The 27,344-nt window shown below is 43.9% G+C and overlaps 4 protein-coding genes across 4 annotated transcripts; all 4 read right to left on the bottom strand.

Moving 5' to 3' along the window:
* Positions 1–11,511: 11,511 nt before the first annotated feature.
* Positions 11,512–12,957, bottom strand: LOC119802498 (oogenesin-1-like). The gene has a single exon (XM_038313430.1). It carries the CDS (start codon positions 12,955–12,957, stop codon positions 11,512–11,514), a length of 1,446 nt encoding a protein of 481 aa, XP_038169358.1.
* A 2,945-nt stretch (positions 12,958–15,902) lies between these two features.
* LOC119802497 (oogenesin-1-like) lies at positions 15,903–17,351 on the bottom strand. Its single transcript, XM_038313429.1, has one exon. The coding sequence runs from the start codon at positions 17,349–17,351 to the stop codon at positions 15,903–15,905; it is 1,449 nt and encodes a 482-aa protein (XP_038169357.1).
* Positions 17,352–20,293: 2,942 nt separating this feature from the next.
* On the bottom strand, positions 20,294–21,739 carry LOC119802496 (oogenesin-1-like). The gene has a single exon (XM_038313428.1). The coding sequence runs from the start codon at positions 21,737–21,739 to the stop codon at positions 20,294–20,296; it is 1,446 nt and encodes a 481-aa protein (XP_038169356.1).
* A 2,917-nt stretch (positions 21,740–24,656) lies between these two features.
* Positions 24,657–26,102, bottom strand: LOC119802495 (oogenesin-1-like). Its single transcript, XM_038313427.1, has one exon. The coding sequence runs from the start codon at positions 26,100–26,102 to the stop codon at positions 24,657–24,659; it is 1,446 nt and encodes a 481-aa protein (XP_038169355.1).
* Between the last annotated feature and the right edge of the window lie 1,242 nt (positions 26,103–27,344).

Below are 27,344 nucleotides of genomic sequence, written 5' to 3'. Positions count from 1 at the left end.
GGAGGTCCCAGGCATCTCTTACAGAAGTTACAAAGGGAAGAAACTAAACCCAGGCAAAGAACACGTCTACTATTTTACATTTCTTTTTTTTTTCTTTTTTTTGTTTTTCGAGACAGGGTTTCTCTGCAGCTTTTTTAGAGCCTGTCCTGGACCTAGCTCTTGTAGACCAGGCTGGCCTCGAACTCACAGAGATCCGCCTGCCTCTGCCTCCCGAGTGCTGGGATTAAAGGCATGCGCCACCACCGCCCGGCTATTTTACATTTCTTAAGTGTGATTAGTAATATCTGGACATGGTTAGTCAGTTAAGTGCTATTGATCTCTTGAAGGACTAGGATCTAACAAGGACAGACACCTGCAATACTGCCCTAATTCGTCATAAATCTTTGAGGGACTTAGATTAGCAAAGCCAGACACCTGCAGTTTGCTCTGTGAAAGTTCCTCCTGTGATCACCCTACAAGGACTTCTATATGGCCAAACCATCCTATTGGAGAGTTAATTATAGAGAGCAGGCTTCTAAGTTTGTTGTTGTTGTTGTTTTGTTTTTATCGCAGAATGGAACAAAAGGTTTGATTGTCTTATTTTATTTGCCAAATTACACAGTTTGGGGAGAAAGTCATCCTCCTAACAGAACACAGGAAAACTGTGCCCGACATATGAGGAAGACCCTGCTAAGGAGCATGCTATCACACAAGAGAATTTGCAGTTAGAGACGGCCAGCTATTCAAAAGGCAGTAATTTTCACAGGTCGTGCCTACGTGAGTTTATCCTCCATCAGATGTGTCAATCTCTGGTAAGCAGGTCTTCTAATGTCAGCTAATCTACTGCATAACCTTGTGGATACCATGGAGTTTCTCTGTGTAACAGCTCTGAATATCCTGGAACTCGCTCTGTAGACCAGGCTGGCCTTAAATTCACAGAGAGCCACCTGCCTCTGCCTCCCGAGTGCTGGGATTAAAGGCGTGCACCACCCTGCCTAGCACATGCCACTTTTTTTTTTAAAGCACCCTCTTTGAGTGGGGAACAGAGAGAGGATAACAGATAAAGGACAAATCTAAACCCCACGTCTGCCAGGAAGCAGCTGTTCCTACTCTACTCCAGTTGCTTTTCCCAAAGAGTATACTTTTACTTCCTTCCTTGCTCTGCTTAAAACTCTTGACTATAGGGCTGGAGAGATTGCACAGCGGTTTAAGAGCACTTGACGTCCTTAAAGAGGACCCGAGTTCCGTCTCCAACACCCACATTGCAAATCACAACAGGTCTGGTTCCAGGGGTTCCAAAATCCCAGATACCAGTAATACACATACATACATGCATACATACATTACATGCATGCAGGCAAAATACTAATATGTACAAAAATAAAACTCTTGATTGTTTTACTCCTGTGTTCTTTACACCTATACCTGAATTTTTCCGTTTTGGGACCACAAGACAAGACTGTTGGTGGTGTAGAGAGCAGAGAAAAATGTGGAGTTCTCCATCATACTACCATGACCTACCTAGGTTATCCCTACCTCTAACAGCTGTATAAAGTTTCCATTGTAGTACTTGAGATATCACAGGCTTGTTTGTGTCCTCATTAGATGGGTGGGAATAGGAATGTAGCTTTCTGTGTTTCCCTTGGTTCATGGCAGCACCTCCGTGTTGTAGGATATTTGTACACTTGTGTGAAGATATATTTGCTGTGACAGGTGTAATAAAAAGCTGAATGGCCAAAAGCTAGGCAGGGGGTATATGTGGGATTTTCAGGGAGAGAAAGGAAGAGGAGGTGAATTTAAACACACAGGAGAGGCCAGGAGACCTGGAAAGGAAACAGGAGGTGCAAGATGAAGAGGTAATGCCACATGATAGAGTGTAAATTAATATAAATGGGTTAATGTAAGTTGTAAGAGCTAGTTAAAAAACAAGCCTAAGCTATCAGTCGAGCTTTCATAATTAATAGGAAGTCTCCATGTCATTATTTGGGAGTTGGCTAGTGGGAAAGAGAAAGACTACAAACGGCATCCAACATGGGGCTCATTTGTAGTAAGTTTTTCTCTTTCCCACTAGCCACTGTTGAGAAAAGTCTAAGTTCTTAAAACCTTTTAAATGCCATATGCCATAGGTCTTTGAAGTGTTGAAGATTATCTAACTGAAATATATCTCTGTATATCTAAGAAACCTAACTAAACTGACTACAGTTTGACTATTATAGATTATATCTATTAATCTGTCATTTTAAATGAGCTGTATAAGCATAATACCTTAAACAAAAGTAGAAATATAGATATAACAAAATTGACCTTAAATTTCTATAAATAACCAAAATTTATACTAAATGCAAAGTATTCATATTTATATTATGTCCCCTGCTTTTTTTTAGAAATTAACTCTGACCATTAATCACTTTAAACTGCCTTTAAATGAGAACAAACATTTATAAACAATTATTTGGGGAATTTGGGCACAGTTTTCTCCAAACTGCTTCCTGCTGTTTGTTGGCAAAGTATTTTTAGAGTTCATGGATGCATTTTGGGGGCTCTCTTTCCATTAAACCACATTAGCCTAGAAGGGATCCACAGGTCCTTTTCTTCTGTGGAAACAAAAGCAGAACCTTTTTTTTAAACCCCAAAGTAACATATCCTTAGACTCAAATTTTGAAGATACCGTTATGTTGGTTTAGCTTATCAGCCCCAGAATTAAATATCTCTCTGCAGTCAAAAAATTCAAATAAAACACAATAATATACATAATCCAGATGCTCTGTGTATTTTCCATCTTTATGTGGCTTTTTTTACTCTTACTTTTTAATATTTATTTTATTATCTATACTCCTTTAATTCATTCTTCTCTCTTTTAAGCCCATGTACATTTATCTAACACTGTGACCCATTTAGAGGTCTTTCTTTCTTTTTTTTTTTGGTCTGAGTCTGTCTTACTGCATATCTGTAATCCTTTTCTCACCAGAGAACTTCTTAAAATGCTAGGACTAAGGTTGCTTTGCCTTTTGGCTCCACCCAGTCCAACATGGCAGAAGTGTGTTCACTACCAGTTCTGTGAGCCATGCTCAACACCATAGCTCCAGAGATGCAGCAGGCCAACATCACTATCAATCAGCCTGTAGCACTATGCTCACAAACCCCATTTAAATGCTCCATAACAGGACCTCAAAAAAAATCCAGAGCATTTATGTTGCCAGCATGAACCAGGAAGCTCTTAAAGGAGCCGCACAGTTTTTGGTGCTAATGCTGGGTCAAGAAGCCTTTTCTTGAAAGAATTGCACTTCTGTTTGCCTCTAGCAAACAGAGCCCACCCAAGAAGCTGTGTTTAACTCTGTTCTTTTGTTTCTAGAATTCATTCCCAAATAATTACATAGAAACTATATTAATTACAACATTGCTTGGCCAATGGCTTAGGTGTATTCCTACCTAGCTCCTACGTCTTAAATTAACCCCTTTCTATTAATCTGTGTATCACCATGAGGCTGTGGCCTACTGGTAAGGTTCTGGCATCCTTTTCCTTTGGAAGCTATATGTCATCTCTGTAATGGTTTGTCATGTCCCTTTAAGAGACAAAGCCCTGCCCATCCATCCCCTCTTCTGGCCAAGGCAAGCAGATCTTCCTCTTCTAGCCTGCCACACTCTCCCACCTCTTCAGAAGTGGAGTGGTAGCTGCAGTCTCTTCTCTCCCCCACTCTGTTTCCTCCCTCTCCCTCTCTCTCTCTCTCTCTCTCTCTCTCTCTCTCTCTCTCTCTCTCTCTCCTTCCTTCCCTCTCCCCTTTCCCCTTCTCTTTCATAACCCAATAAATAAATTATACCCACTTTTTCTGCATGGTGTCTATCTATTTCTTACTTGGCGTGGCTCCTCGTGAAACCAGCTACCCAGCCAATACGCTGAGGTCTCTCACCCACCTGGGATCCACAGAGGCCTTGGGTGGTGGGACTGGCTGCTGCCCTAAACCACCCACAGTGGCCTGCTACAGCCCCTTGGGGGGACTGCTCTGTTTTATCTGAACCATTACAGTCTCCCTGACTTTGCCTACTCTCTCCCTCTATCTCTGTTTGTATTTCCCACCTGGCTTTATTCTGCTAAGTCATTGACCAAAACGGCTTAATTCCTTAACCAATAAAAACAGCACATATACAGAAGGACATCCCACATCAATATAAAGATGGAAAGTACATAGAGTCTGGATCCTGTATTGTGTTGTATTGACTTTAAATGATTTGTTTGTTTGCTTGCTTGCTTGTTTGAGACAGGGTTTCTCTGTAACTTTGGAGCCTATCCTGAAACTTGCTCTATAGACCAGGATGGCCTATTTCTGTCTCCCGAGTGCTAGGATTAAAGGTGTGCACCACCACCTCCCAGTGACTTTAAATTTTTTTGATTGCTTATGAGCAAGCAATAGCTGCTAAGAGACATTGGATTATAAAAACTACTAATTTAAATAAATCTATATATTTTTAAGTGTCTTAACTTCAAAATGAATGAAAAATGTTACATTGGAGAAGAAGTTTTCCACAGAAAATGAAACGTTGTAGATTTACTCAAGGTTAATAGAGATCAGATTTGATCAGGGGAGACCCACTAAAAAACCTGGATACAGACATAAAGAAAAAACCTAAAAAAAAAAAAACCAAAACAACCAAATCAACAAACAAAAAAAACAAAACAGGTAACATATATTTTACCTGCTCAAACATAAAATCAAAAAATCATCTTTAACTGATTTGTGCACACTGCACATTCCATACCAATGTTCAGATATATGTGTTACCTTAATTTTTTAAGATTTATATATTTATTTATTATGAACACAGTGCTCTGCCTACATGTATACCTGCAGGTCAGAAGAGGACACCAGATCTCATTATAGATGGTTGAGGGCAACCAAGTAGTTTCTGGGAATTAAACTCACGACCTCTGGAAGAGTAACCAGTGCTCTTAACCTCTAAGCCATCTCTCCAGTCCTATGTTACCTTTAAAAGTATATGTGTTTTCAGACAAAAAAATGACCAGACACCAATAAAGACAAGTAGCCCAAGTGACTCAGCCTCTCAGAATGCCTCTATGACAGTTTACCCAAAATTCTACCTCCAGAACAACTTTGAAGCTGCTAGCTGAGATGGTCCAGCCTCACAGACTATCCAGCCAAGACTTCAGGTAGGCTCTATACTTCCCCATCACACAGAGACTAAACAAAAAATAATACAGCTAGCTCTCCCAGGACTTGACCATTATCCCAATATTCTCAGGTTCCCTAAAGATGCTGTTTTCCCAAGGAAGCAGTCTACAGAACACACAAGACCCACATTCCCCAGAGGTGGGATGGGTAGTTTTTGGTCACTCAGAGGGTTATGGATGTTATCATTTAGGGGGTTGGTTACAAGTTGTTGTTGGTCATGGTCAGAAAAAGCACTAAGCAAAGGAGATTAAATTCAGGGCTCTCTTTCTGAAGGGAAACGGGGAATATAGTACATAAATGATGGGTAAAAGAGCGGATTGTTTAAACAACCACCAGTCTCAAATGGTTTACATTGATATGGAATTTTTGTATACTGATACAAATTTAAGGTTATTTTTGTTAGAAAATACTCTATATATGTTTCTGATCTTAAGGTATTATACCTATGCAGCTCATTTAAAAGTGTAATGTAAGTTCTAATCCTTGAAATCTGTTATACAAATTAGGATAAAAAGTAAATTAGGTATAAAACTTGGAACTCACTAAGATAAGATAGATAATACAGTACTTTCTCTGAATTTGCCAGTTACAATGAACTGGACATTTGAATGTAATTCTTATCTGATATATGTTCTTATTGTGCATAGTTTTACTATGCTAAAGTGAAAACCTTTCCCTTTTATTTAGACAAAAAGGGGGAAGTGTGGGATATTTGCATACTGTGTGAAGATGTATTTGCTGTGATTGGTGTAATAGAAAGCTGAAAGGCCAATGACTAGGCAGGAGGTATAGGCGGGACTTCTGGAAGAGAAAGGAAAAGGAGAAGAAATCCATGTGCACAGGAGATGCCAGGTGACGTGGAGAGAAAATAGGAGGTGCACGATGGAAGACGGGTAACATCACATGACAGAACATAGATTAGTATAAATGGGTTCATTTAAGTTATAAGAGGTTGTTAAGAACAACCTTAAGCTATAGGCCGAGCTTTCATAATTAATAAGAAGTCTCTGTGTCATTATTTGGGAACTGATGTGGAATTTCCCTCTGTATGCTGTTAATACCATTGGCTAATAAAGAGACTGTCTTGAGCCTGTGATAGAGTAGAATAGAGCTAGAAGGGGAAAACTAAACTGCATGCTGGGATAAAGGAGGCGGAGTCAGAGAGAATCCATGTGGCCCTGCCAGAGACAGCTGCTGAAGCTTTAACTGGTAAGCCACAGCCACGTGGCGATTAACAGAAATGGGTTTAATTAATATGTAAGAGCTAGCCAATACAGAGAGATTATATCCAAATTAACAAAATCAGAAATGAAAGGGGGAACATAACAACAGACATGGAGAAAATACAGAGGATCATAAGGTCATATTTTGAAAACTTGTATTCCACAAAACTGGAAAACTTAAAGGAAATGGACAACTCTCTGGATAAATATCACTTACCAAAGTTAAATCAAGACCAGATAAGCAAATTAAACAGACCTGTAACTACTGAAGAAACAGAAAAAGTCATCAAAGTCTCTCAACCAAAAAAAGTCCAGGACCAGATGGTTTCAGCTCAGAATTCTATAAGACTTTCAAAGAAGAACTAATACCAATACTCCTCAAATTATTCCACACAATAGAAACAGAGGGAGCATTGCCTAACTTTTTATGAGGCTACAATTACCCTCATACCCAAACCACATAAAGACATTACTAAGAAAGATAATTACAGACCAATCTCACTCATGAACATTGATGCAAAAATACTAAATAAAATACTAGCAAATCAAATCCAAGAACACATCAGAACCATCATCCACCATGACCAAGTCGGCTTCATTCCATAGATGGAGGGATGGTTCAACATATGAAAATCTGTCAATGTAATCTACCATATAAACAAGCTGAAAAATAAAAGCCACATGATCATCTCATTAGATGCCAAAAAAGCATTTGAAAAAATACAACATCCCTTCATAATAAAGATCTTGGAGAGAGCAGGAATTCAAGGAACATACCTAAACATAATTAAGGCAATATACAGCAAGCCAACAGCCAACATCAAACTAAATGGAGAGAAACTCCCAGCCATTCCACTGAAATCAGGAACAAGACAAGGTTGTCCACTCTTTCCATATCTATTCAATATAGTTCTTGAGGTTCTAGCTAGAGCCATAAGACACCAAGGGGAGATCAAGGGGATACAAATTGGAAAAGAAATTCTCACTGTTTGCTGATGATATGATAGTTTACATAAGTGATCCCAAAACTCTACCAAGGAACTTCTAGAACTCATAAACACTTTTAGTAATGTACCAGGATACAAGATTAACTCAAAAAAAAAATCAGTAATCCTCCTGTACACAGATGATAAAAGGGCTAGGGAAGAAATCAACACCCTTCACAATAGCCACAAATAGCATGAAATATCTCGGAGTAACTCTCACCAAACAAGTGGAAGACTTGTATGACAAGAACTTTAAATCCTTGAAGAAAGAAATTGAAGAAGACTGCAGAAAGTAGAAAGATCTCCCATGCTCTTGGATAGGTAGAATTCACATAGTAAAAATGGCAATCTTAACAAAAACAGTCTACAGATTTAACGCAATGCCCAGCAAAATCCCACCAAAATTCTTCAAAGACCTCAAAAGAACGGTACTCAACTTCATTTGGAAAAGCAAAACCCAGGATAGCCAAAACAATCCTGAACAATAAAAGAACTTCTGGAAGCATCACAATCCCTGACTACAAACACTACTACAGAGCTACAGTACTTAAAACAGTCTAGTACTGGCATAAGAACAGACAGGAGGACCAATGGAACCAAATAGAAGACCTAGATATCAATCCACACATCTTTGAACACCTGTAGGCTGAAGATGGATGCCCCAATGGTACAGAGGAACTTTGGATGACTTTTCCAGGCAGAGAGATGTCTCTGTCATTTCTAGAGTTTGGAAGGTGCTTACTTCTTGTTTACTTAGGTAATATTATATCCTTCTGGAGTCTTTGATTGAGTTGAAGAATGGTTAGTTATAGTTATAGTGTTCCTTTGTTATTATAAAAGATAAAATAGATTTAAATATTGTAACTGTAATTCTTGCTTGATAACTGTTTTGCTATATGTAATTTTACTATGTTAAAGTTAAAGCCTTTTTAGGTTTAAACAGAAAAAGGGGAAATAATGGAGGAGGGTCATCTGTCTATGTGTTACTTACACTAGTTAATAAAGAAACTGGCTTGGCCCTTTGATAGGACAGAAAATTAGATAGGTGGAGTAAACAGAAAAGAATGCTGGGAAGAAGGCAATGAGGCAGTTGCCATGACTCTGCTATCCAAGACAGACGTAGGTTAGGATATTTCCAGATAGGCCACCACCTCGTGGTGCTAGACACATTACTAAATATGGGATAAAAAAGATGTGACAAAAAGCCAATAAGAGGGTGAAATTAATGGGCCAAGCAGTGTTTAAATAAATACAATTTGTGTGTTGTTATTTAGGGGCATAAGCTAGCCAGGTGGCCAGGAGACGGGCTGCTGAAAGCAGCCAACAGCTCCATTTACATTATGTAGGTTTGTAGCCTGTCCTAGAACGAGCTCTTGTAGACCATGCTTGCTTCAAACTCACAGAGATCTGCCTGTCTCTATCTCCTGAATACCAGGATTAAAGGAGTGTGCCACCACCACCCAGCTGAGAATCTCTTCCTTGAGAAACATGAACAAACAAACAAACAAATAAACTATTCATCTGTTGACCCAGTACAGAAATACCGACCTGTTAATTTTGCTTCTATTTATCTGGCATTTGAATTTTTTGAGACGGGATTTCACCATCCACCAAAGGTTAGCTGGCACTCATTGTTTTGCCCAATATGGCCTCCAACTGTCAACAACAGTTCTGCCTCACGCTGCCTTGTATTATGGGGTATGAGAGCTGCCACACCTGTCTGAGATTTCTTTTTACCGGAACAGTGTAGTTCTGAGACCAGGCTGGCCCTGAACTCACAGAGATCTACTTGCTTCTACCTCCCCAGTGCTGGGATTAAAGTCTTGTGCCACTCTGCCTGGCTGCAGGTCTTTTTTTCTTTCTTTGATTCTGATATTTTAATATTTCATTGAACGTTGATTCTTTCTTTTTCTGGTTATTTTTTAAATATTTTTGTTTCATTTTACATTTCCACCACTCTTCTGTCCCCCTCTCGCTTCTCCAAACTCTGAATTTTATCCAGTCAATTTCACTCATCCTGTCTGTTCCTGGATTTTGAGTTTTTTTTTTTTTGTTTTTTTTTTTTTTTTTTTGTTTTTCAAGACAGGGTTTCTCTGCAGCTTTTTTTTAGAGCCTGTCCTGGACCTAGTTCTTGTAGACCAGGCTGGCCTCGAACTCACAGAGATCTGACTGCCTCTGCCTCCCGAGTGCTGGGATTAAAGGTGTGCGCCACCACCGCCCGGCTTGGATTCTGAGTTTTTTGTTAGAAAGACCTCCACACCACCCCAAAGATCATTTGAACTCACCATTTTCCCCTAACTAACCGCATCAATCCAAACATAAAGGATGGGTTGGAGAGCAAACTCAGCGGTTAAGAGCTCTGTCTGTAACTCCAGTCCCAGGCCACCCAAGGACCTCATCAGGGAACAGGCACACACATCGTGCACTTAGATGCTTTGCGGACGGATCATTCGTACACATGAAATAATAGAATACGGCTGGCGGTGGTGGCACAGGCCTGTAATCCCAGCACTCAGGAGGCAGAGGCAGGCAGATAGCTGAGAGTTCGAGGCTAGCCTGGTCTACATAGTGAGTTCCAGGACAGGCTCCAAAGCCAAATAGAGAAACCCTGTCTCAAAAAACAAACAAACAAAACAAAACAAAACAAAAAAATCCTGCCAAAATATGAAGAGAAAAAAAGAAAAGAAAGAAAGAAATGGTTATCCTAAATAAAAATGGGAGAGTAGGGCTAGAGAGATGGCTCAAGTGGTTAGGAGCACTGGCTGTTCTTCCAGAGGAGCTGGGCTCAATTCCCAGCACCCACATGGCAGCTCACAACTGTCTGTAACTCCAGTTCCAGACTGGAGATACATTCCAGATCCATAAGGATCTGACACCCTTATGCAGAGTACGTACACGCAAAACATGAATGCGTATCAAATAAGCATATCTTTCAAAAACAAACAGAGCAGGAGAGGAACTACCTGAACGCCCAAGTAGGATCTAAGGAAGAAGCAAGAAATAATCCTTCATGGTCTGAGATAAAACAGTGAGCCATCTTGCTGACCCAGTAACTACTGTTTCTCTCATTTTGCTGTTTGTGCTTCTAGAGGTTTACCAAATGAAGAAATGTGAATGTTGGAGAGATGGTTTACAGGACAAATAGGGCTTCCTGCTCGTCTTCAGGATCTGAATTCAGGCCCCAGCATCCATATCGTTGGCTTCAACTGCCGATAGCTCTAGCTCCAGGGGCTCTGCCATCCTCTTCTGTAGCAAACTTTCTGGTCAGACGATCTTTGGACCACCATCCCACGAATAATGATCCAGAGTCTTATGATTAATTATGAAAGCTTAGGCCGGGCGGTTGGTGGCGCACGCCTTTAATCCCAGCACTCGGGAGGCAGAGGCAGGCGGATCTCTGTGAGGTCGAGGCCAGCCTGGTCTACAAGAGCTAGTTCCAGGACAAGCTCTAAAAAAGCTGCAGAGAATCCCTTTCTCGAAAAACCAAAAAAAAAAAAAAAAAAAAAAAAATTATGAAAGCTTGGCCTTAGCTTAGACCTTTTCCCAACTAGCTCTTATAACTTAGTTAACCCAACTTTTTAAAAAAAATCTACATCCTACCATGTGACTTGATTAACTCTTCTTAGTACATCTGACTTGCTCCAAGTCTGCTGGCAAAATCTCGCACCTAGATTTCTCCTCCCAGTCTCTCTCCCTGCCTGGAAGTACCTAGCTATCGGCTGTTCAGCTTCTTATGTCACCAGTCCCGGCAATCCATCTTCACACAGTGTGCAAACATCCCACAACACTCTTCTGTTTTCCTCAGGCCTAGAATGCTGTGTGCACACGCAAACACACCACAAAATAAAATTTTTTTTTTTTTTTAAAAAAGAAACGCTTCGGATTGAAAACTATTTGGCTTTTTTAAAAGGTTTACTTTATTTTTAATAATGTGTCTCTGTGTGGGTGTGTATATGAGTTTGGGTGCCCACGGAGGCCAGAGGCCCTGGATCCTCTGGACGTGGAATCACAGAATATGAAGAGCCCCACATGGGTGCTGGGAATCAAACCTGGATCCTCTGCAAGAACAAGCCATCACTCTGGCCCAAAATCTGAATTTCTTTTTAATCTTGGGATCAAGCAGCAACCTTCGCCAATTTATGGCCCGCAAAGGCAATGATGTCCACTGTCCAGGCCGTAGACAAAGCACTGATAACATTTAGGGCAGATGGTGGACACAAACCTGACTGCCTTGGGCTGTCTTTCGCACCTGAGTATATCCAGAAGCTCAGAACAGATTTCGTCAAATGTCTCTCGAAACACTAGGCCTCTATCGTCATAGCACTCCAGAGGGACAGGGTATAGCTCCTCCGTTACCTTGTGCAGTTTGGCTGTGTGGCGAAGGAGTCGCCTCAGGAGGGGCAGAGACAGTTTATTACTGAAAAAATTGATCCTGAGGAGCTGGGAGCATTGGCTCAGGGCAGGCACAAAAGCACTAAATGCAGAATCCTCCAGCCAACATTTCTCCAAATCCAGAGTTTGCAAGGTGTCTTTGACTCTCTCGAGGAGCTTTCCGAGTGGTTCCAACCCCTCTTCGAGAATCGTCTGACTCAGGCAGAGATGCTTGAGCCCAGAAAGGTTCAGGCACTGGGGCAGGTAATCCAGGTCTCTCTGTATGAGGTGACAGAAAGTGATAGACAGGGTCTCCAGGGGCTTCTTCAGGCACCCGAGCCACTGTGCCACGCTGCCAACCAGAACATAAATATCATCTACGTAGAGATGCTGGAGGCAGTGCAATTTGGGTAACTGTGAGAACAATGTGTTCATCACGTCCTTTTCCAGCTCTTCAGCCTCACCGATCCTGAAAGTATTCATGAAGCGTTCCAGCACGAGTGTGTGAAGGTTTCTCATCTGTCCCAGGTATGGTCCAAAAGGAACCATGTCTTCTATCCATAAAGTTCTTACCTTCAGCTCACGTATACACCGGAGATCTACCGACCGCAAGATGTCCATGGCATCGGACAAATAATAGGATTCCAAAACCTCAAGCTTCCGACAGCATAAGTGAACAGAACCTTTTCTCTGCTGGGCCCATCGCCACAAGTACATGGCACACTCACCGAGTTGGCTGTTGACAAGTTTGAGGTCGGTTACTAAGCTCAAATAGTTCTTCACCCCTGAGTAAGGACACTTCTCCACTGGCTTCTTCGGTCTCGTGTCCTGATGACAGCAGTCCTTTTCATACGTCCCAGTCCATATGCTCCAGAAACCAGAGTCCACATCTGTCAAAGCCAGCACTCTGAGTTTCCCAACTCCGGGGCAAGCCTCCTCTGTCATCAGCACATCTAGTCCGTCAAGCAGAGCCTTCAAAGTCTCCAGGTGTGGGGTCTTCATCAGGGCTCCTACAGGAAGGCATGTGAATGGCCAGGCAGGTACCATGGCCCGCAGGATGTTGGTCTGATTGTTCCTGAAGGCCCCCTCAAACATGGCTGGCAACATCAACCGGGGCAGGCCCGCCACAACAGCAGAAATGGCCAAGGCCTCCTCCTTCAGTAGGCTCTCTCTTGATAGCTGCTGGAGTGTTGGTGGGGCTCGGTCTCCCATCGTGACTGATTTTCAGGAAAAATGATCCTGAGTTGGACACTGGTGAGAGGCCTCCAAATGCAGGCAGGGCAACGCTGTGGCTCCTCTGAGACTCTGAGGGCTTCTCATTCTGCTCTGACTCTTTATAGCCCTTTCCACTGACCCCGCCCCTTTGTAGTCACACCCTCCCAGATAAAGTCAGTCATTTGACTCTACACCTGAGTCTAATCTTCTTAGATCCTTTGGGATTTAGATGGCGGAGGATCAGATACAAGCACAGAAAGAAACTTAGACTATAACTATGATTAACTTATTCATTAAAGCCAGGCAGAAGCGGTACACACCTTCAATCCCATCCCTTCAAAGGCAGAAGCAGGCAGATCTCCAAGTGCAAGGCCAGCTTGGTCTATACAGTGAGTTCCAGGACAGCAAGGGCTACACAGAGAATCTGTCTGTCTGTCTGTCTGTCTGTCTGTCTGTCTGTCTGTCTGTCTGTCTGTCTGTCTCTGTCTCTCTCTCTCTCTCTCTCTTTCTCTTTCTTTCCCCTGAGACAGCGTTTTTGTGTAGGTTTGGAGCCTGTCCTAGAACGAGCTCTTGTAGACCATGCTTGCTTCAAACTCACAGAGATCTGCCTGCCTCTGTCTCCTGAATACCGGGATTAAAGGAGTGTGCCACCACCACCCAGCTGAGAATCTCTTCCTTGAGAAACATAAACAAACAAACAAATAAATTATTCATCTGTTGACCCAGTACAGAAATACCGAGCTGTTAATTTTGCTTCTATTTATCTGGCATTTGAATTTTTTGAGACGGGATTTCACCATCCACCAAAGGTTAGCTGGCACTCATTGTTTTGTCCAATATGGCCTCCAACTGTCAACAACCGTTCTGCCTCACGCTGCCTTGTGTTATGGGGTGTGAGAGCTGCCACACCTGTCTGAGATTTCTTTTTACCTGAACAGCATAGTTCTGAGACCAGGCTGGCCCTGAACTCACAGAGATCCACCTGCTTCTACCTCCCCAGTGCTGGGATTAAAGTCTTGTGCCACTCTGCCTGGCTGCAGGTCTTTTTTTCTTTCTTTGATTCTGATATTTTAATATTTTATTGAACGTTGATTCTCCTCTCTTTCTGGTTATTTTTAAATGATTTTTTGTTTCATTTGACATTTCCACCACTCTTCTTTCCCCCTCTCGCTTCTCCAAAATCTGAATTTTATCCAGTCAATTTCACTCATCCTGTCTGTTCCTGGATTCTGAGTTTTTTGTTAGAAAGACCTCCACACCACCCCAAAGATCATTTGAACTCACCATTTTCCCCTAACTAATCTCATCAATCCAAACATAAAGGATGGGTTGGAGAGCAAACTCAGCGGTTAAGAGCTCTGTCTGTAACTCCAGTCCCAGGCCACCCAAGGACCTCATCAGGGAACAGGCACACACATCGTGCACTTAGATGCTTTGCGGACGGATCATTCGTACACATGAAATAATAGAATACGGCTGGCCGTGGTGGCACAGGCCTTTAATCCCAGCACTCAGGAGGCAGAGGCAGGCAGATAGCTGAGAGTTCGAGGCTAGCCTGGTCTACATAGTGAGTTCCAGGACAGGCTCCAAAGCCAGAGAAACCCTGTCTCAAAAAACAAACAAACAAAACAAAACAAAACAAAAAATCCTGCCAAAATATAAAGAGAAAAAAAGAAAAGAAAGAAAGAAATGGTTATCCTAAATAAAAATGGGAGAGTAGGGCTAGAGAGATGGCTCAAGTGGTTAGGAGCACTGGCTGTTCTTCCAGAGGAGCTGGGCTCAATTCCCAGCACCCACATGGCAGCTCATAACTGTCTGTAACTCCAGTTCCAGACTGGAGATACATTCCAGATCCATAAGGATCTGACACCCTTAAGCAGAGTACGTACACGCAAAACATCAATGTGTATCAAATAAGCATATCTTTATAAAACAACCAGAGCAGGAGAGGAACTACCTGAACCCCCAAGTAGGATCTAAGGAAGAAGCAAGAAATAATCCTTCATGGTCTGAGATAAAACAAGTGAGCCATCTTGCTGACCCAGTAACTACTGTTTCTCTCATTTTGCTGTTTGTGTTTCTAGAGGTTTACCAAATGAAGAAATGTGAATGTTGGAGAGATGGCTTACAGGACCAATAGGACTTCCTGCTCATCTTCAGGATCTGAATTCAGGCCCCAGCATCCATATCGTTGGCTTCAACTGCCGATAGCTCTAGCTCCAGGGGCTCTGCCATCCTCTTCTGTAGCAAACTTTCTGGTCAGACGATCTTTGGACCACCATCCCACGAATAATGATCCAGAGTCTCATGATTAATTATGAAAGCTTGGCCTTAGCTTAGACCTTTTTCCAACTAGCTCTTATAACTTAGTTAACCCATCTTTTCAAAAAAAATCTACATCCTACCACGTGACTTGATTAACTCTTCTTAGTACATCTGACTTGCTCCAAGTCTGCTGGCAAAATCTCGCACCTAGATTTCTCCTCCCAGTCTCTCTCCCTGCCTGGAAGTACCTAGCTATCGGCTGTTCAGCTTCTTATGACACCAGTCCCGGCAATCCATCTTCACACAGTGTGCAAACATCCCACAACACTCTTCTGTTTTCCTCAGGCCTAGAATGCTGTGTGCACACGCAAACACACCACAAAATAAAATCTTTTTTTTTTTTAAAAAAAGAAACGCTTCGGATTGAAAACTATTTGGCTTTTTTAAAAGGTTTACTTTATTTTTAATAATGTGTCTCTGTGTGGGTGTGTATATGAGTTTGGGTGCCCACGGAGGCCAGAGGCCCTGGATCCTCTGGACGTGGAATCACAGAATATGAAGAGCCCCACATGGGTGCTGGGAATCAAACCTGGATCCTCTGCAAGAACAAGCCATCACTCTGGCCCAAAATCTGAATTTCTTTTTAATCTTGGGATCAAGTAGCAACCTTCGCCAATTTATGGCCCGCAAAGGCAATGATGTCCACTGTCCAGGCCGTAGACAAAGCACTGATAACATTTAGGGCAGATGGTGGACACAAACCTGACTGCCTTGGGCTGTCTTTCGCACCTGAGTATATCCAGAAGCTCAGAACAGATTTCGTCAAATGTCTCTCGAAACACTAGGCCTCTATCGTCATAGCACTCCAGAGGGACAGGGTATAGCTCCTCCGTTAGCTTGTGCAGTTTGGCTGTGTGGTGAAGGAGTCGCCTCAGGAGGGGCAGAGACAGTTTATTACTGAAAAAGTTGATCCTGAGGAGCTGGGAACATTGGCTCAGGGCAGGCACAAAAGCACTAAATGCAGAATCCTCCAGCCAACATTTCTCCAAATCCAGAGTTTGCAAGGTGTCTTTGACTCTCTCGAGGAGCTTTCCGAGTGGTTCCAACCCCTCTTCGAGAATCGTCTGACTCAGGCAGAGATGCTTGAGCCCAGAAAGGTTCAGGCACTGGGGCAGGTAATCCAGGTCTCTCTGTATGAGGTGACAGAAAGTGATAGACAGGGTCTCCAGGGGCTTCTTCAGGCACCCGAGCCACTGTGCCACGCTGCCAACCAGAACATAAATATCATCTACGTAGAGATGCTGGAGGCAGTGCAATTTGGGTAACTGTGAGAACAATGTGTTCATCACGTCCTTTTCCAGCTCTTCAGCCTCACCGATCCTGAAAGTATTCATGAAGCGTTCCAGCACGAGTGTGTGAAGGTTTCTCATCTGTCCCAGGTATGGTCCAAAAGGAACCATGTCTTCTATCCATAAAGTTCTTACCTTCAGCTCACGTATACACCGGAGATCTACCGACCGCAAGATGTCCATGGCATCGGACAAATAATAGGATTCCAAAACCTCAAGCTTCCGACAGCATAAGTGAACAGAACCTTTTCTCTGCTGGGCCCATCGCCACAAGTACATGGCACACTCACCGAGTTGGCTGTTGACAAGTTTGAGGTCGGTTACTAAGCTCAAATAGTTCTTCACCCCTGAGTAAGGACACTTCTCCACTGGCTTCTTCGGTCTCGTGTCCTGATGACAGCAGTCCTTTTCATACGTCCCAGTCCATATGCTCCAGAAACCAGAGTCCACATCTGTCAAAGCCAGCACTCTGAGTTTCCCAACTCCGGGGCAAGCCTCCTCTGTCATCAGCACATCTAGTCCGTCAAGCAGAGCCTTCAAAGTCTCCAGGTGTGGGGTCTTCATCAGGGCTCCTACAGGAAGGCATGTGAATGGCCAGGCAGGTACCATGGCCCGCAGGATGTTGGTCTGATTGTTCCTGAAGGCCCCCTCAAAAAACATGGCTGGCAACATCAACCGGGGCAGGCCCGCCACAACAGCAGAAATGGCCAAGGCCTCCTCCTTCAGTAGGCTCTCTCTTGATAGCTGCTGGAGTGTTGGTGGGGCTCGGTCTCCCATCGTGACTGATTTTCAGGAATAATGATCCTGAGTTGGACACTGGTGAGAGGCCTCCAAATGCAGGCAGGGCAACGCTGTGGCTCCTCTGAGACTCTGAGGGCTTCTCATTCTGCTCTGACTCTTTATAGCCCTTTCCACTGACCCCGCCCCTTTGTAGTCACACCCTCCCAGATAAAGTCAGTCATTTGACTCTACACCTGAGTCTAATCTTCTTAGATCCTTTGGGATTTAGATGGCGGAGGATCAGATACAAGCACAGAAAGAAACTTAGACTATAACTATGATTAACTTATTCATTAAAGCCAGGCAGAAGCGGTACACACCTTCAATCCCATCCCTTCAAAGGCAGAAGCAGGCAGATCTCCAAGTGCAAGGCCAGCTTGGTCTATACAGTGAGTTCCAGGACAGCGAGGGCTACACAGAGAATCTGTCTGTCTGTCTGTCTGTCTGTCTGTCTGTCTGTATGTCTCTGTCTCTGTCTCTCTCTCTCTCTTTCTCTTTCTTTCCCCTGAGACAGCGTTTTTGTGTAGGTTTGGAGCCTGTCCTAGAACGAGCTCTTGTAGACCATGCTTGCTTCAAACTCACAGAGATCTGCCTGCCTCTGTCTCCTGAATACCGGGATTAAAGGAGTGTGCCACCACCACCCAGCTGAGAATCTCTTCCTTGAAAAACATAAACAAACAAACAAATAAATTATTCATCTGTTGACCCAGTACAGAAATACCGAGCTGTTAATTTTGCTTCTATTTATCTGGCATTTGAATTTTTTGAGACGGGATTTCACCATCCACCAAAGGTTAGCTGGCACTCATTGTTTTGCCCAATATGTCCTCCAACTGTCAACAACAGTTCTGCCTCACGCTGCCTGTGTTATGGGGTGTGAGAGCTGCCACACCTGTCTGAGATTTCTTTTTACCTGAACAGCGTAGTTCTGAGACCAGGCTGGCCCTGAACTCACAGAGATCCACCTGCTTCTACCTCCCCAGTGCTGGGATTAAAGTCTTGTGCCACTCTGCCTGGCTGCAGGTCTTTTTTTCTTTCTTTGATTCTGATATTTTAATATTTTATTGAACGTTGATTCTCCTCTTTTTCTGGTTATTTTTTAAATGATTTTTTGTTTCATTTGACATTTCCACCACTCTTCTGTCCCCCTCTCGCTTCTCCAAAATCTGAATTTTATCCAGTCAATTTCACTCATCCTGTCTGTTCCTGGATTCTGAGTTTTTTGTTAGAAAGACCTCCACACCACCCCAAATATCATTTGAACTCACCATTTTCTCCTAACTAACCTCATCAATCCAAACATAAAGGATGGGTTGGAGAGCAAACTCAGCGGTTAAGAGCTCTGTCTGTAACTCCAGTCCCAGGCCACCCAAGGACCTCATCAGGGAACAGGCACACACATCATGCACTTAGATGCTTTGCGGACGGATCATTCGTACTCATGAAATAATAGAATAAGGCTGGCAGTGGTGGCGCAGGCCTTTAATCCCAGCACTCAGGAGGCAGAGGCAGACAGATAGCTGAGAGTTCGAGGCTAGCCTGGTCTACATAGTGAGTTCCAGGACAGGCTCCAAAACCAAACAGAGAAACCCTGTCTCAAAAAACAAACAAACAAAACAAAACAAAACAAAAAATCCTGCCAAAATATAAAGAGAAAAAAAGAAAAGAAAGAAAGAAATGGTTATCCTAAATAAAAATGGGAGAGTAGGGCTAGAGAGATGGCTCAAGTGGTTAGGAGCACTGGCTGTTCTTCCAGAGGAGCTGGGCTCAATTCCCAGCACCCACATGGCAGCTCACAACTGTCTGTAACTCCAGTTCCAGACTGGAGATACATTCCAGATCCATAAGGATCTGACACCCTTATGCAGAGTACGTACACGCAAAACATGAATGCGTATCAAATAAGCATATCTTTCAAAAACAAACAGAGCAGGAGAGGAACTACCTGAACCCCCAAGTAGGATCTAAGGAAGAAGCAAGAAATAATCCTTCATGGTCTGAGATAAAACAAGTGAGCCATCTTGCTGACCCAGTAACTACTGTTTCTCTCATTTTGCTGTTTGTGTTTCTAGAGGTTTACCAAATGAAGAAATGTGAATGTTGGAGAGATGGTTTACAGGACAAATAGGACTTCCTGCTCATCTTCAGGATCTGAATTCAGGCCCCAGCATCCATATCGTTGGCTTCAACTGCCGATAGCTCTAGCTCCAGGGGCTCTGCCATCCTCTTCTGTAGCAAACTTTCTGGTCAGACGATCTTTGGACCACCATCCCACGAATAATGATCCAGAGTCTCATGATTAATTATGAAAGCTTGGCCTTAGCTTAGACCTTTTCCCAACTAGCTCTTATAACTTAGTTAACCCATCTTTTTTAAAAAAAATCTACATCCTACCACGTGACTTGATTAACTCTTCTTAGTACGGACTTGCTCCAAGTCTGCTGGCAAAATCTCGCACCTAGATTTCTCCTCCCAGTCTCTCTCCCTGCCTGGAAGTACCTAGCTATCGGCTGTTCAGCTTCTTATGTCACCAGTCCCGGCAATCCATCTTCACACAGTGTGCAAACATCCCACAACACTCTTCTGTTTTCCTCAGGCCTAGAATGCTGTGTGCACACGCAAACACACCACAAAATAAAATCTTTTTTTTTTTTTTTTTTTTTTTTTAAAAAAGAAACGCTTCTGATTGAAAACTATTTGGCTTTTTTAAAAGGTTTACTTTATTTTTAATAATGTGTCTCTGTGTGGGTGTGTATATGAGTTTGGTGCCCACGGAGGCCAGAGGCCCTGGATCCTCTGGACGTGGAATCACAGAATATGAAGAGCCCCACATGGGTGCTGGGATTCAAACCTGGATCCTCTGCAAGAACAAGCCATCACTCTGGCCCAAAATCTGAATTTCTTTTTAATCTTGGGATCAAGCAGCAACCTTCGCCAATTTATGGCCCGCAAAGGCAATGATGTCCGCTGTCCAGGCTGTAGACAAAGCACTGATAACATTTAGGGCAGATGGTGGACACAAACCTGACTGCCTTGGGCTGTCTTTCGCACCTGAGTATATCCAGAAGCTCAGAACAGATTTCGTCAAATGTCTCTCGAAACACTAGGCCTCTATCGTCATAGCACTCCAGAGGGACAGGGTATAGCTCCTCCGTTAGTTTGTGCAGTTTGGCTGTGTGGCGAAGGAGTCGCCTCAGGAGGGGCAGAGACAGTTTATTACTGAAAAAATTGATCCTGAGGAGCTGGGAACATTGGCTCAGGGCAGGCACAAAAGCACTAAATGCAGAATCCTCCAGCCAACATTTCTCCAAATCCAGAGTTTGCAAGGTGTCTTTGACTCTCTCGAGGAGCTTTCCGAGTGGTTCCAACCCCTCTTCGAGAATCGTCTGACTCAGGCAGAGATGCTTGAGCCCAGAAAGGTTCAGGCACTGGGGCAGGTAATCCAGGTCTCTCTGTATGAGGTGACAGAAAGTGATAGACAGGGTCTCCAGGGGCTTCTTCAGGCACCCGAGCCACTGTGCCACGCTGCCAACCAGAACATATATATCATCTATGTAGAGATGCTGGAGGCAGTGCAATTTGGGTAACTGTGAGAACAATGTGTTCATCAACTCCTCTTCCAGCTCTTCAGCCTCACCGATCCTGAAAGTATTCACGATGCCTTCCAGCATGAGTGTGTGAAGGTTTCTCATCTGTCCCAGGTATGGTCCAAAAGGAACCATGTCTTCGATCCATAAAGTTCTTACCTTCAGCTCACGTATACACTGGAGATCTACCGACCGCAAGATGTCCATGGCATCGGACAAATAATAGGATTCCAAAATCTCAAGCTTCCGACAGCATAAATGAACAGAACCTTTTCTCTGCTGGGCCCATCGCCACAAGTACATGGCACACTCACCGAGCTGGCTGTTGACAAGTTTGAGGTCGGTTAGTACGCTCAAATAGTTCTTCACCCCTGAGTAAGGACACTTCTCCACTGGCTTCTTCGGTCTCGTGTCCTGATGACAGCAGTCCTTTTCATACGTCCCAGTCCATATGCTCCAGAAACCAGAGTCCACATCTGTCAAAGCCAGCACTCTGAGTTTCCCAACTCCGGGGCAAGCCTCCTCTGTCATCAGCACATCTAGTCCGTCAAGCAGAGCCTTCAAAGTCTCCAGGTGTGGGGTCTTCATCAGGGCTCCTACAGGAAGACATGTGAATGGCCAGGCAGGTACCATGGCCCGCAGGATGTTGGTCTGATTGTTCCTGAAGGCCCCCTCAAACATAGCTGGCAACATCAACCGGGGCAGGCCCGCTACCACAGCAGAAATGGCCAAGGCCTCCTTCTTCAGTAGGCTCTCTCTTGCTAGCTGCTGGAGTGTTGGTGGGGCTCGGTCTCCCATCGTGACTGATTTTCAGGAATAATGATCCTGAGTTGGACACTGGTGAGAGGCCTCCAAATGCAGGCAGGGCAACGCTGTGGCTCCTCTGAGACTCTGAGGGCTTCTCATTCTGCTCTGACTCTTTATAGCCCTTTCCACTGACCCCGCCCCTTTGTAGTCACACCCTCCCAGATAAAGTCAGTCATTTGACTCTACACCTGAGTCTAATCTTCTTAGATCCTTTGGGATTTAGATGGCGGAGGATCAGATACAAGCACAGAAAGAAACTTAGACTATAACTATGATTAACTTATTCATTAAAGCCAGGCAGAAGCGGTACACACCTTCAATCCCATCCCTTCAAAGGCAGAAGCAGGCAGATCTCCAAGTGCAAGGCCAGCTTGGTCTATACACTGAGTTCCAGGACAGCAAGGGCTACACAGAGAATCTGTCTGTCTGTCTGTCTGTCTGTCTGTCTGTCTGTCTCTGTCTCTCTCTCTCTTTCTTTCCCATGAGACAGCGTTTTTGTGTAGGTTTGGAGCCTGTCCTAGAACGAGCTCTTGTAGACCATGCTTGCTTCAAACTCACAGAGATCTGCCTGCCTCTGTCTCCTGAATACCGGGATTAAAGGAGTGTGCCACCACCACCCAGCTGAGAATCTCTTCCTTGAGAAACATAAACAAACAAACAAATAAATTATTCATCTGTTGACCCAGTACAGAAATACCGACCTGTTAATTTTGCTTCTATTTATCTGGCATTTGAATTTTTTGAGATGGGATTTCACCATCCACCAAAGGTTAGCTGGCACTCATTGTTTTGCCCAATATGTCCTCCAACTGTCAACAACAGTTCTGCCTCACGCTGCCTTGTGTTATGGGGTGTGAGAGCTGCCACACCTGTCTGAGATTTCTTTTTACCTGAACAGCGTAGTTCTGAGACCAGGCTGGCCCTGAACTCACAGAGATCCACCTGCTTCTACCTCCCCAGTGCTGGGATTAAAGTCTTGTGCCACTCTGCCTGGCTGCAGGTCTTTTTTTCTTTCTTTGATTCTGATATTTTAATATTTTATTGAACGTTGATTCTCCTCTTTTTCTGGTTATTTTTAAATGATTTTTTGTTTCATTTGACATTTCCACCACTCTTCTGTCCCCCTCTCGCTTCTCCAAAATCTGAATTTTATCCAGTCAATTTCACTCATCCTGTCTGTTCCTGGATTCTGAGTTTTTTGTTAGAAAGACCTCCACACCACCCCAAAGATCATTTGAACTCACCATTTTCCCCTAACTAACCTCATCAATCCAAACATAAAGGATGGGTTGGAGAGCAAACTCAGCGGTTTTGGGTCCTCTGTCTGTAACTCCAGTCCCAGGCCACCCAAGGACCTCATCAGGGAACAGGCACACACATCGTGCACTTAGATGCTTTGCGGACGGATCATTCGTACACATGAAATAATAGAATACGGCTGGCCGTGGTGGCACAGGCCTTTAATCCCAGCACTCAGGAGGCAGAGGCAGACAGATAGCTGAGAGTTCGAGGCTAGCCTGGTCTACATAGTGAGTTCCAGGACAGGCTCCAAAGCTACACAGAGAAACCCTGTCTCAAAAAACAAACAAACAAAACAAAACAAAACAACAAAACCTGCCAAAAAAAGAAAAAAGAAAAAAAAAGAAAGAAATGGTTATCCTAAATAAAAACGGGAGAGTAGGGCTAGAGAGATGGCTCAAGTGGTTAGGAGCACTGGCTGTTCTTCCAGAGGAGCTGGGCTCAATTCCCAGCACCCACATGGCAGCTCACAACTGTCTGTAACTCCAGTTCCAGACTGGAGATACATTCCAGATCCATAAGGATCTGACACCCTTATGCAGAGTACGTACACGCAAAACATCAATGTGTATCAAATAAGCATATCTTTCTAAAACAAACAGAGCAGGAGAGGAACTACCTGAACCCCCAAGTAGGATCTAAGGAAGAAGCAAGAAATAATCCTTCATGGTCTGAGATAAAACAAGTGAGCCATCTTGCTGACCCAGTAACTACTGTTTCTCTCATTTTGCTGTTTGTGTTTCTAGAGGTTTACCAAATGAAGAAATGTGAATGTTGGAGAGATGGCTTACAAAACAAATAGGACTTCCTGCTCGTCTTCAGGATCTGAATTCAGGCCCCAGCATCCATATCGTTGGCTTCAACTGCCGATAGCTCTAGCTCCAGGGGCTCTGACATCCTCTTCTGTAGCAAACTTTCTGGTCATACGATCTTTGGACCACCATCCCACGAATAATGATCCAGAGTCTCATGATTAATTATGAAAGCTTGGCCTTAGCTTAGACCTTTCTCCAACCAGCTCTTATAACTTAGTTAACCCATCTTTTTAAAAAAAAATCTACATCCTCCCACGTGACTTGATTAACTCTTCTTAGTACATCTGACTTGCTCCAAGTCTGCTGGCAAAATCTCGCACCTAGATTTCTCCTCCCAGTCTCTCTCCCTGCCTGGAAGTACCTAGCTATCGGCTGTTCAGCTTCTTATGTCACCAGTCCCGGCAATCCATCTTCACACAGTGTGCAAACATCCCACAACACTCTTCTGTTTTCCTCAGGCCTAGAATGCTGTGTGCACACGCAAACACACCACAAAATAAAATCTTTTTTTTTTTTTTTTTAAAAAAAGAAACGCTTCGGATTGAAAACTATTTGGCTTTTTTAAAAGGTTTACTTTATTTTTAATAATGTGTCTCTGTGTGGGTGTGTATATGAGTTTGGTGCCCACGGAGGCCAGAGGCCCTGGATCCTCTGGACGTGGAATCACAGAATATGAAGAGCCCCACATGGGTGCTGGGAATCAAACCTGGATCCTCTGCAAGAACAAGCCATCACTCTGGCCCAAAATCTGAATTTCTTTTTAATCTTGGGATCAAGCAGCAACCTTCGCCAATTTATGGCCCGCAAAGGCAATGATGTCCGCTGTCCAGGCCGTAGACAAAGCACTGATAACATTTAGGGCAGATGGTGGACACAAACCTGACTGCCTTGGGCTGTCTTTCGCACCTGAGTATATCCAGAAGCTCAGAACAGATTTCGTCAAATGTCTCTCGAAACACTAGGCCTCTATCGTCATAGCACTCCAGAGGGACAGGGTATAGCTCCTCCGTTAGCTTGTGCAGTTTGGCTATGTTGCGAAGGAGTCGCCTCAGGAGGGGCAGAGACAGTTTATTACTGAAAAAATTGATCCTGAGGAGCTGGGAGCATTGGCTCAGGGCAGACACAAAAGCACTAAATGCAGAATCCTCCAGCCAACATTTCTCCAAATCCAGAGTTTGCAAGGTGTCTTTGACTCTCTCGAGGAGCTTTCCGAGTGGTTCCAACCCCTCTTCGAGAATCGTCTGACTCAGGCAGAGATGCTTGAGCCCAGAAAGGTTCAGGCACTGGGGCAGGTAATCCAGGTCTTTCTGTATGAGGTGACAGAAAGTGATAGACAAGGTCTCCAGGGGCTTCTTCAGGCACCCGAGCCACTGTGCCAGGCTGCCAACCAGAACATAAATATCATCTACGTAGAGATGCTGGAGGCAGTGCAATTTGGGTAACTGTGAGAACAATGTGTTCATCAACTCCTCTTCCAGCTCTTCAGCCTCACCGATCCTGAAAGTATTTTCGATGCCTTCCAGCATGAGTGTGTGAAGGTTTCTCATCTGTCCCAGGTATGGTCCAAAAGGAACCATGTCTTCTATCCATAAAGTTCTTACCTTCAGCTCACGTATACACCGGAGATCTACCGACCGCAAGATGTCCATGGCATCGGACAAATAATAGGATTCCAAAATCTCAAGCTTCCGACAGCATAAATGAACAGATCCTTTTCTCTGCTGGGCCCATCGCCACAAGTACATGGCACACTCGCCGAGCTGGCTGTTGACAAGTTTGAGGTCGGTTAGTACGCTCAAATAGTTCTTCACCCCTGAGTAAGGACACTTCTCCACTGGCTTCTTCGGTCTCGTGTCCTGATGACAGCAGTCCTTTTCATACGTCCCAGTCCATATGCTCCAGAAACCAGAGTCCACATCTGTCAAAGCCAGCACTCTGAGTTTCCCAACTCCGGGGCAAGCCTCCTCTGTCATCAGCACATCTAGTCCGTCAAGCAGAGCCTTCAAAGTCTCCAGGTGTGGGGTCTTCATCAGGGCTCCTACAGGAAGGCATGTGAATGGCCAGGCAGGTACCATGGCCCGCAGGATGTTGGTCAGATTGTTCCTGAAGGCCCCCTCAAACATAGCTGGCAACATCAACCGGGGCAGGCCCGCCACAACAGCAGAAATGGCCAAGGCCTCCTCCTTCAGTAGGCTCTCTCTTGCTAGCTGCTGGAGTGTTGGTGGGGCTCGGTCTCCCATCGTGACTGATTTTCAGGAATAATGATCCTGAGTTGGACACTGGTGAGAGGCCTCCAAATGCAGGCAGGGAAACGCTGTGGCTCCTCTGAGACTCTGAGGGCTTCTCATTCTGCTCTTACTCTTTATAGCCCTTTCCACTGACCCCGCCCCTTTGTAGTCACACCCTCCCAGATAAAGTCAGTCATTTGACTCTACACCTGAGTCTAATCTTCTTAGATCCTTTGGGATTTAGATGGTTGAGAATCAGATACAAGCACAGAAAGAAACTTAGACTATAACTATGATTAACTTATTCATTAAAGCCAGGCAGAAGCGGTACACACCTTCAATCCCATCCCTTCAAAGGCAGAAGCAGGCAGATCTCCAAGTGCAAGGCCAGCCTGGTCTATACAGTGAGTTCCAGGACAGAAAGGGCTACACAGAGTATCTGTCTGTCTGTCTGTTTGTCTGTCTGTCTGTCTGTCTCTTTCTCTCTCTCTCTCTTTCTCTCTCTGTCTCTCTCTCTCTTTTTCTCTCTTTCTCTTTCTTTTTCTTTCCCCCTGAGACAGCATTTTTTGTTGGTTTGGAGCCTGTCCTAGAACGAGCTCTTGTAGACCATGCTTGCTTCAAACTCACAGAGATCTGCCTGCCTCTGTCTCCTGAATACCGGGATTAAAGGAGTGTGCCACCACCACCCACCTTATAATCTCTTTCTTGAAAATATAAACAAACAAGCAAATAAATAATTCATCTGTTGACCCAGTACAGAAATACTGAGCTGTTAATTTTGCTTCTATTTATCTGGCATTTGTATTTTTTGAGATGGGATTTCACCATCCATCCAAGGTTAGCTGGCACTCATTGTTTTGCCCAAAATGACCTCCAACTGTCAACAATCGCTGTCTGAGATTTCTTTTTACCTGAACAGCGTAGTTCTGAGACCAGGCTGGCTCTGAACTCACAAAGATCCACCTGCTTCTACCTCCCCAGTGTTGGGATTAAAGTCTTGTGCCACTCTGCCTGGCTGCAGGTCTTTTTTTCTTTCTTTGATTCTGATATTTTAATATTTTATTGAACGTTGATTCTCCTCTTTTTCTGGTTATTTTTAAATGATTTTTTGTTTCATTTGACATTTCCTCCACTCTTCTGTCCCCCTCTCGCTTCTCCAAAATCTGAATTTTATCCAGTCAATTTCACTCATCCTGTCTGTTCCTGGATTCCGAGTTTTTTGTTAGAAAGACCTCCACACCACCCCAAAGATCA

This window comes from Arvicola amphibius, chromosome 12 (assembly GCF_903992535.2).
Source record: "Arvicola amphibius chromosome 12, mArvAmp1.2, whole genome shotgun sequence".
NCBI classification, from domain to species: Eukaryota; Metazoa; Chordata; class Mammalia; order Rodentia; family Cricetidae; genus Arvicola; species Arvicola amphibius.
Note: the sequence above shows the minus strand (reverse complement) of the source record. Positions and strands in the feature narration are given on the sequence as shown.

Excerpts from the sequence above, each read along its gene's own strand:
- LOC119802498 (XM_038313430.1), bottom strand. The coding sequence starts at position 12,957 with ATGGGAGACCGAGCCCCACCAACACTCCAGCAGCTATCAAGAGAGAGC.
- LOC119802497 (XM_038313429.1), bottom strand. The coding sequence starts at position 17,351 with ATGGGAGACCGAGCCCCACCAACACTCCAGCAGCTATCAAGAGAGAGC.
- LOC119802496 (XM_038313428.1), bottom strand. The coding sequence starts at position 21,739 with ATGGGAGACCGAGCCCCACCAACACTCCAGCAGCTAGCAAGAGAGAGC.
- LOC119802495 (XM_038313427.1), bottom strand. The coding sequence starts at position 26,102 with ATGGGAGACCGAGCCCCACCAACACTCCAGCAGCTAGCAAGAGAGAGC.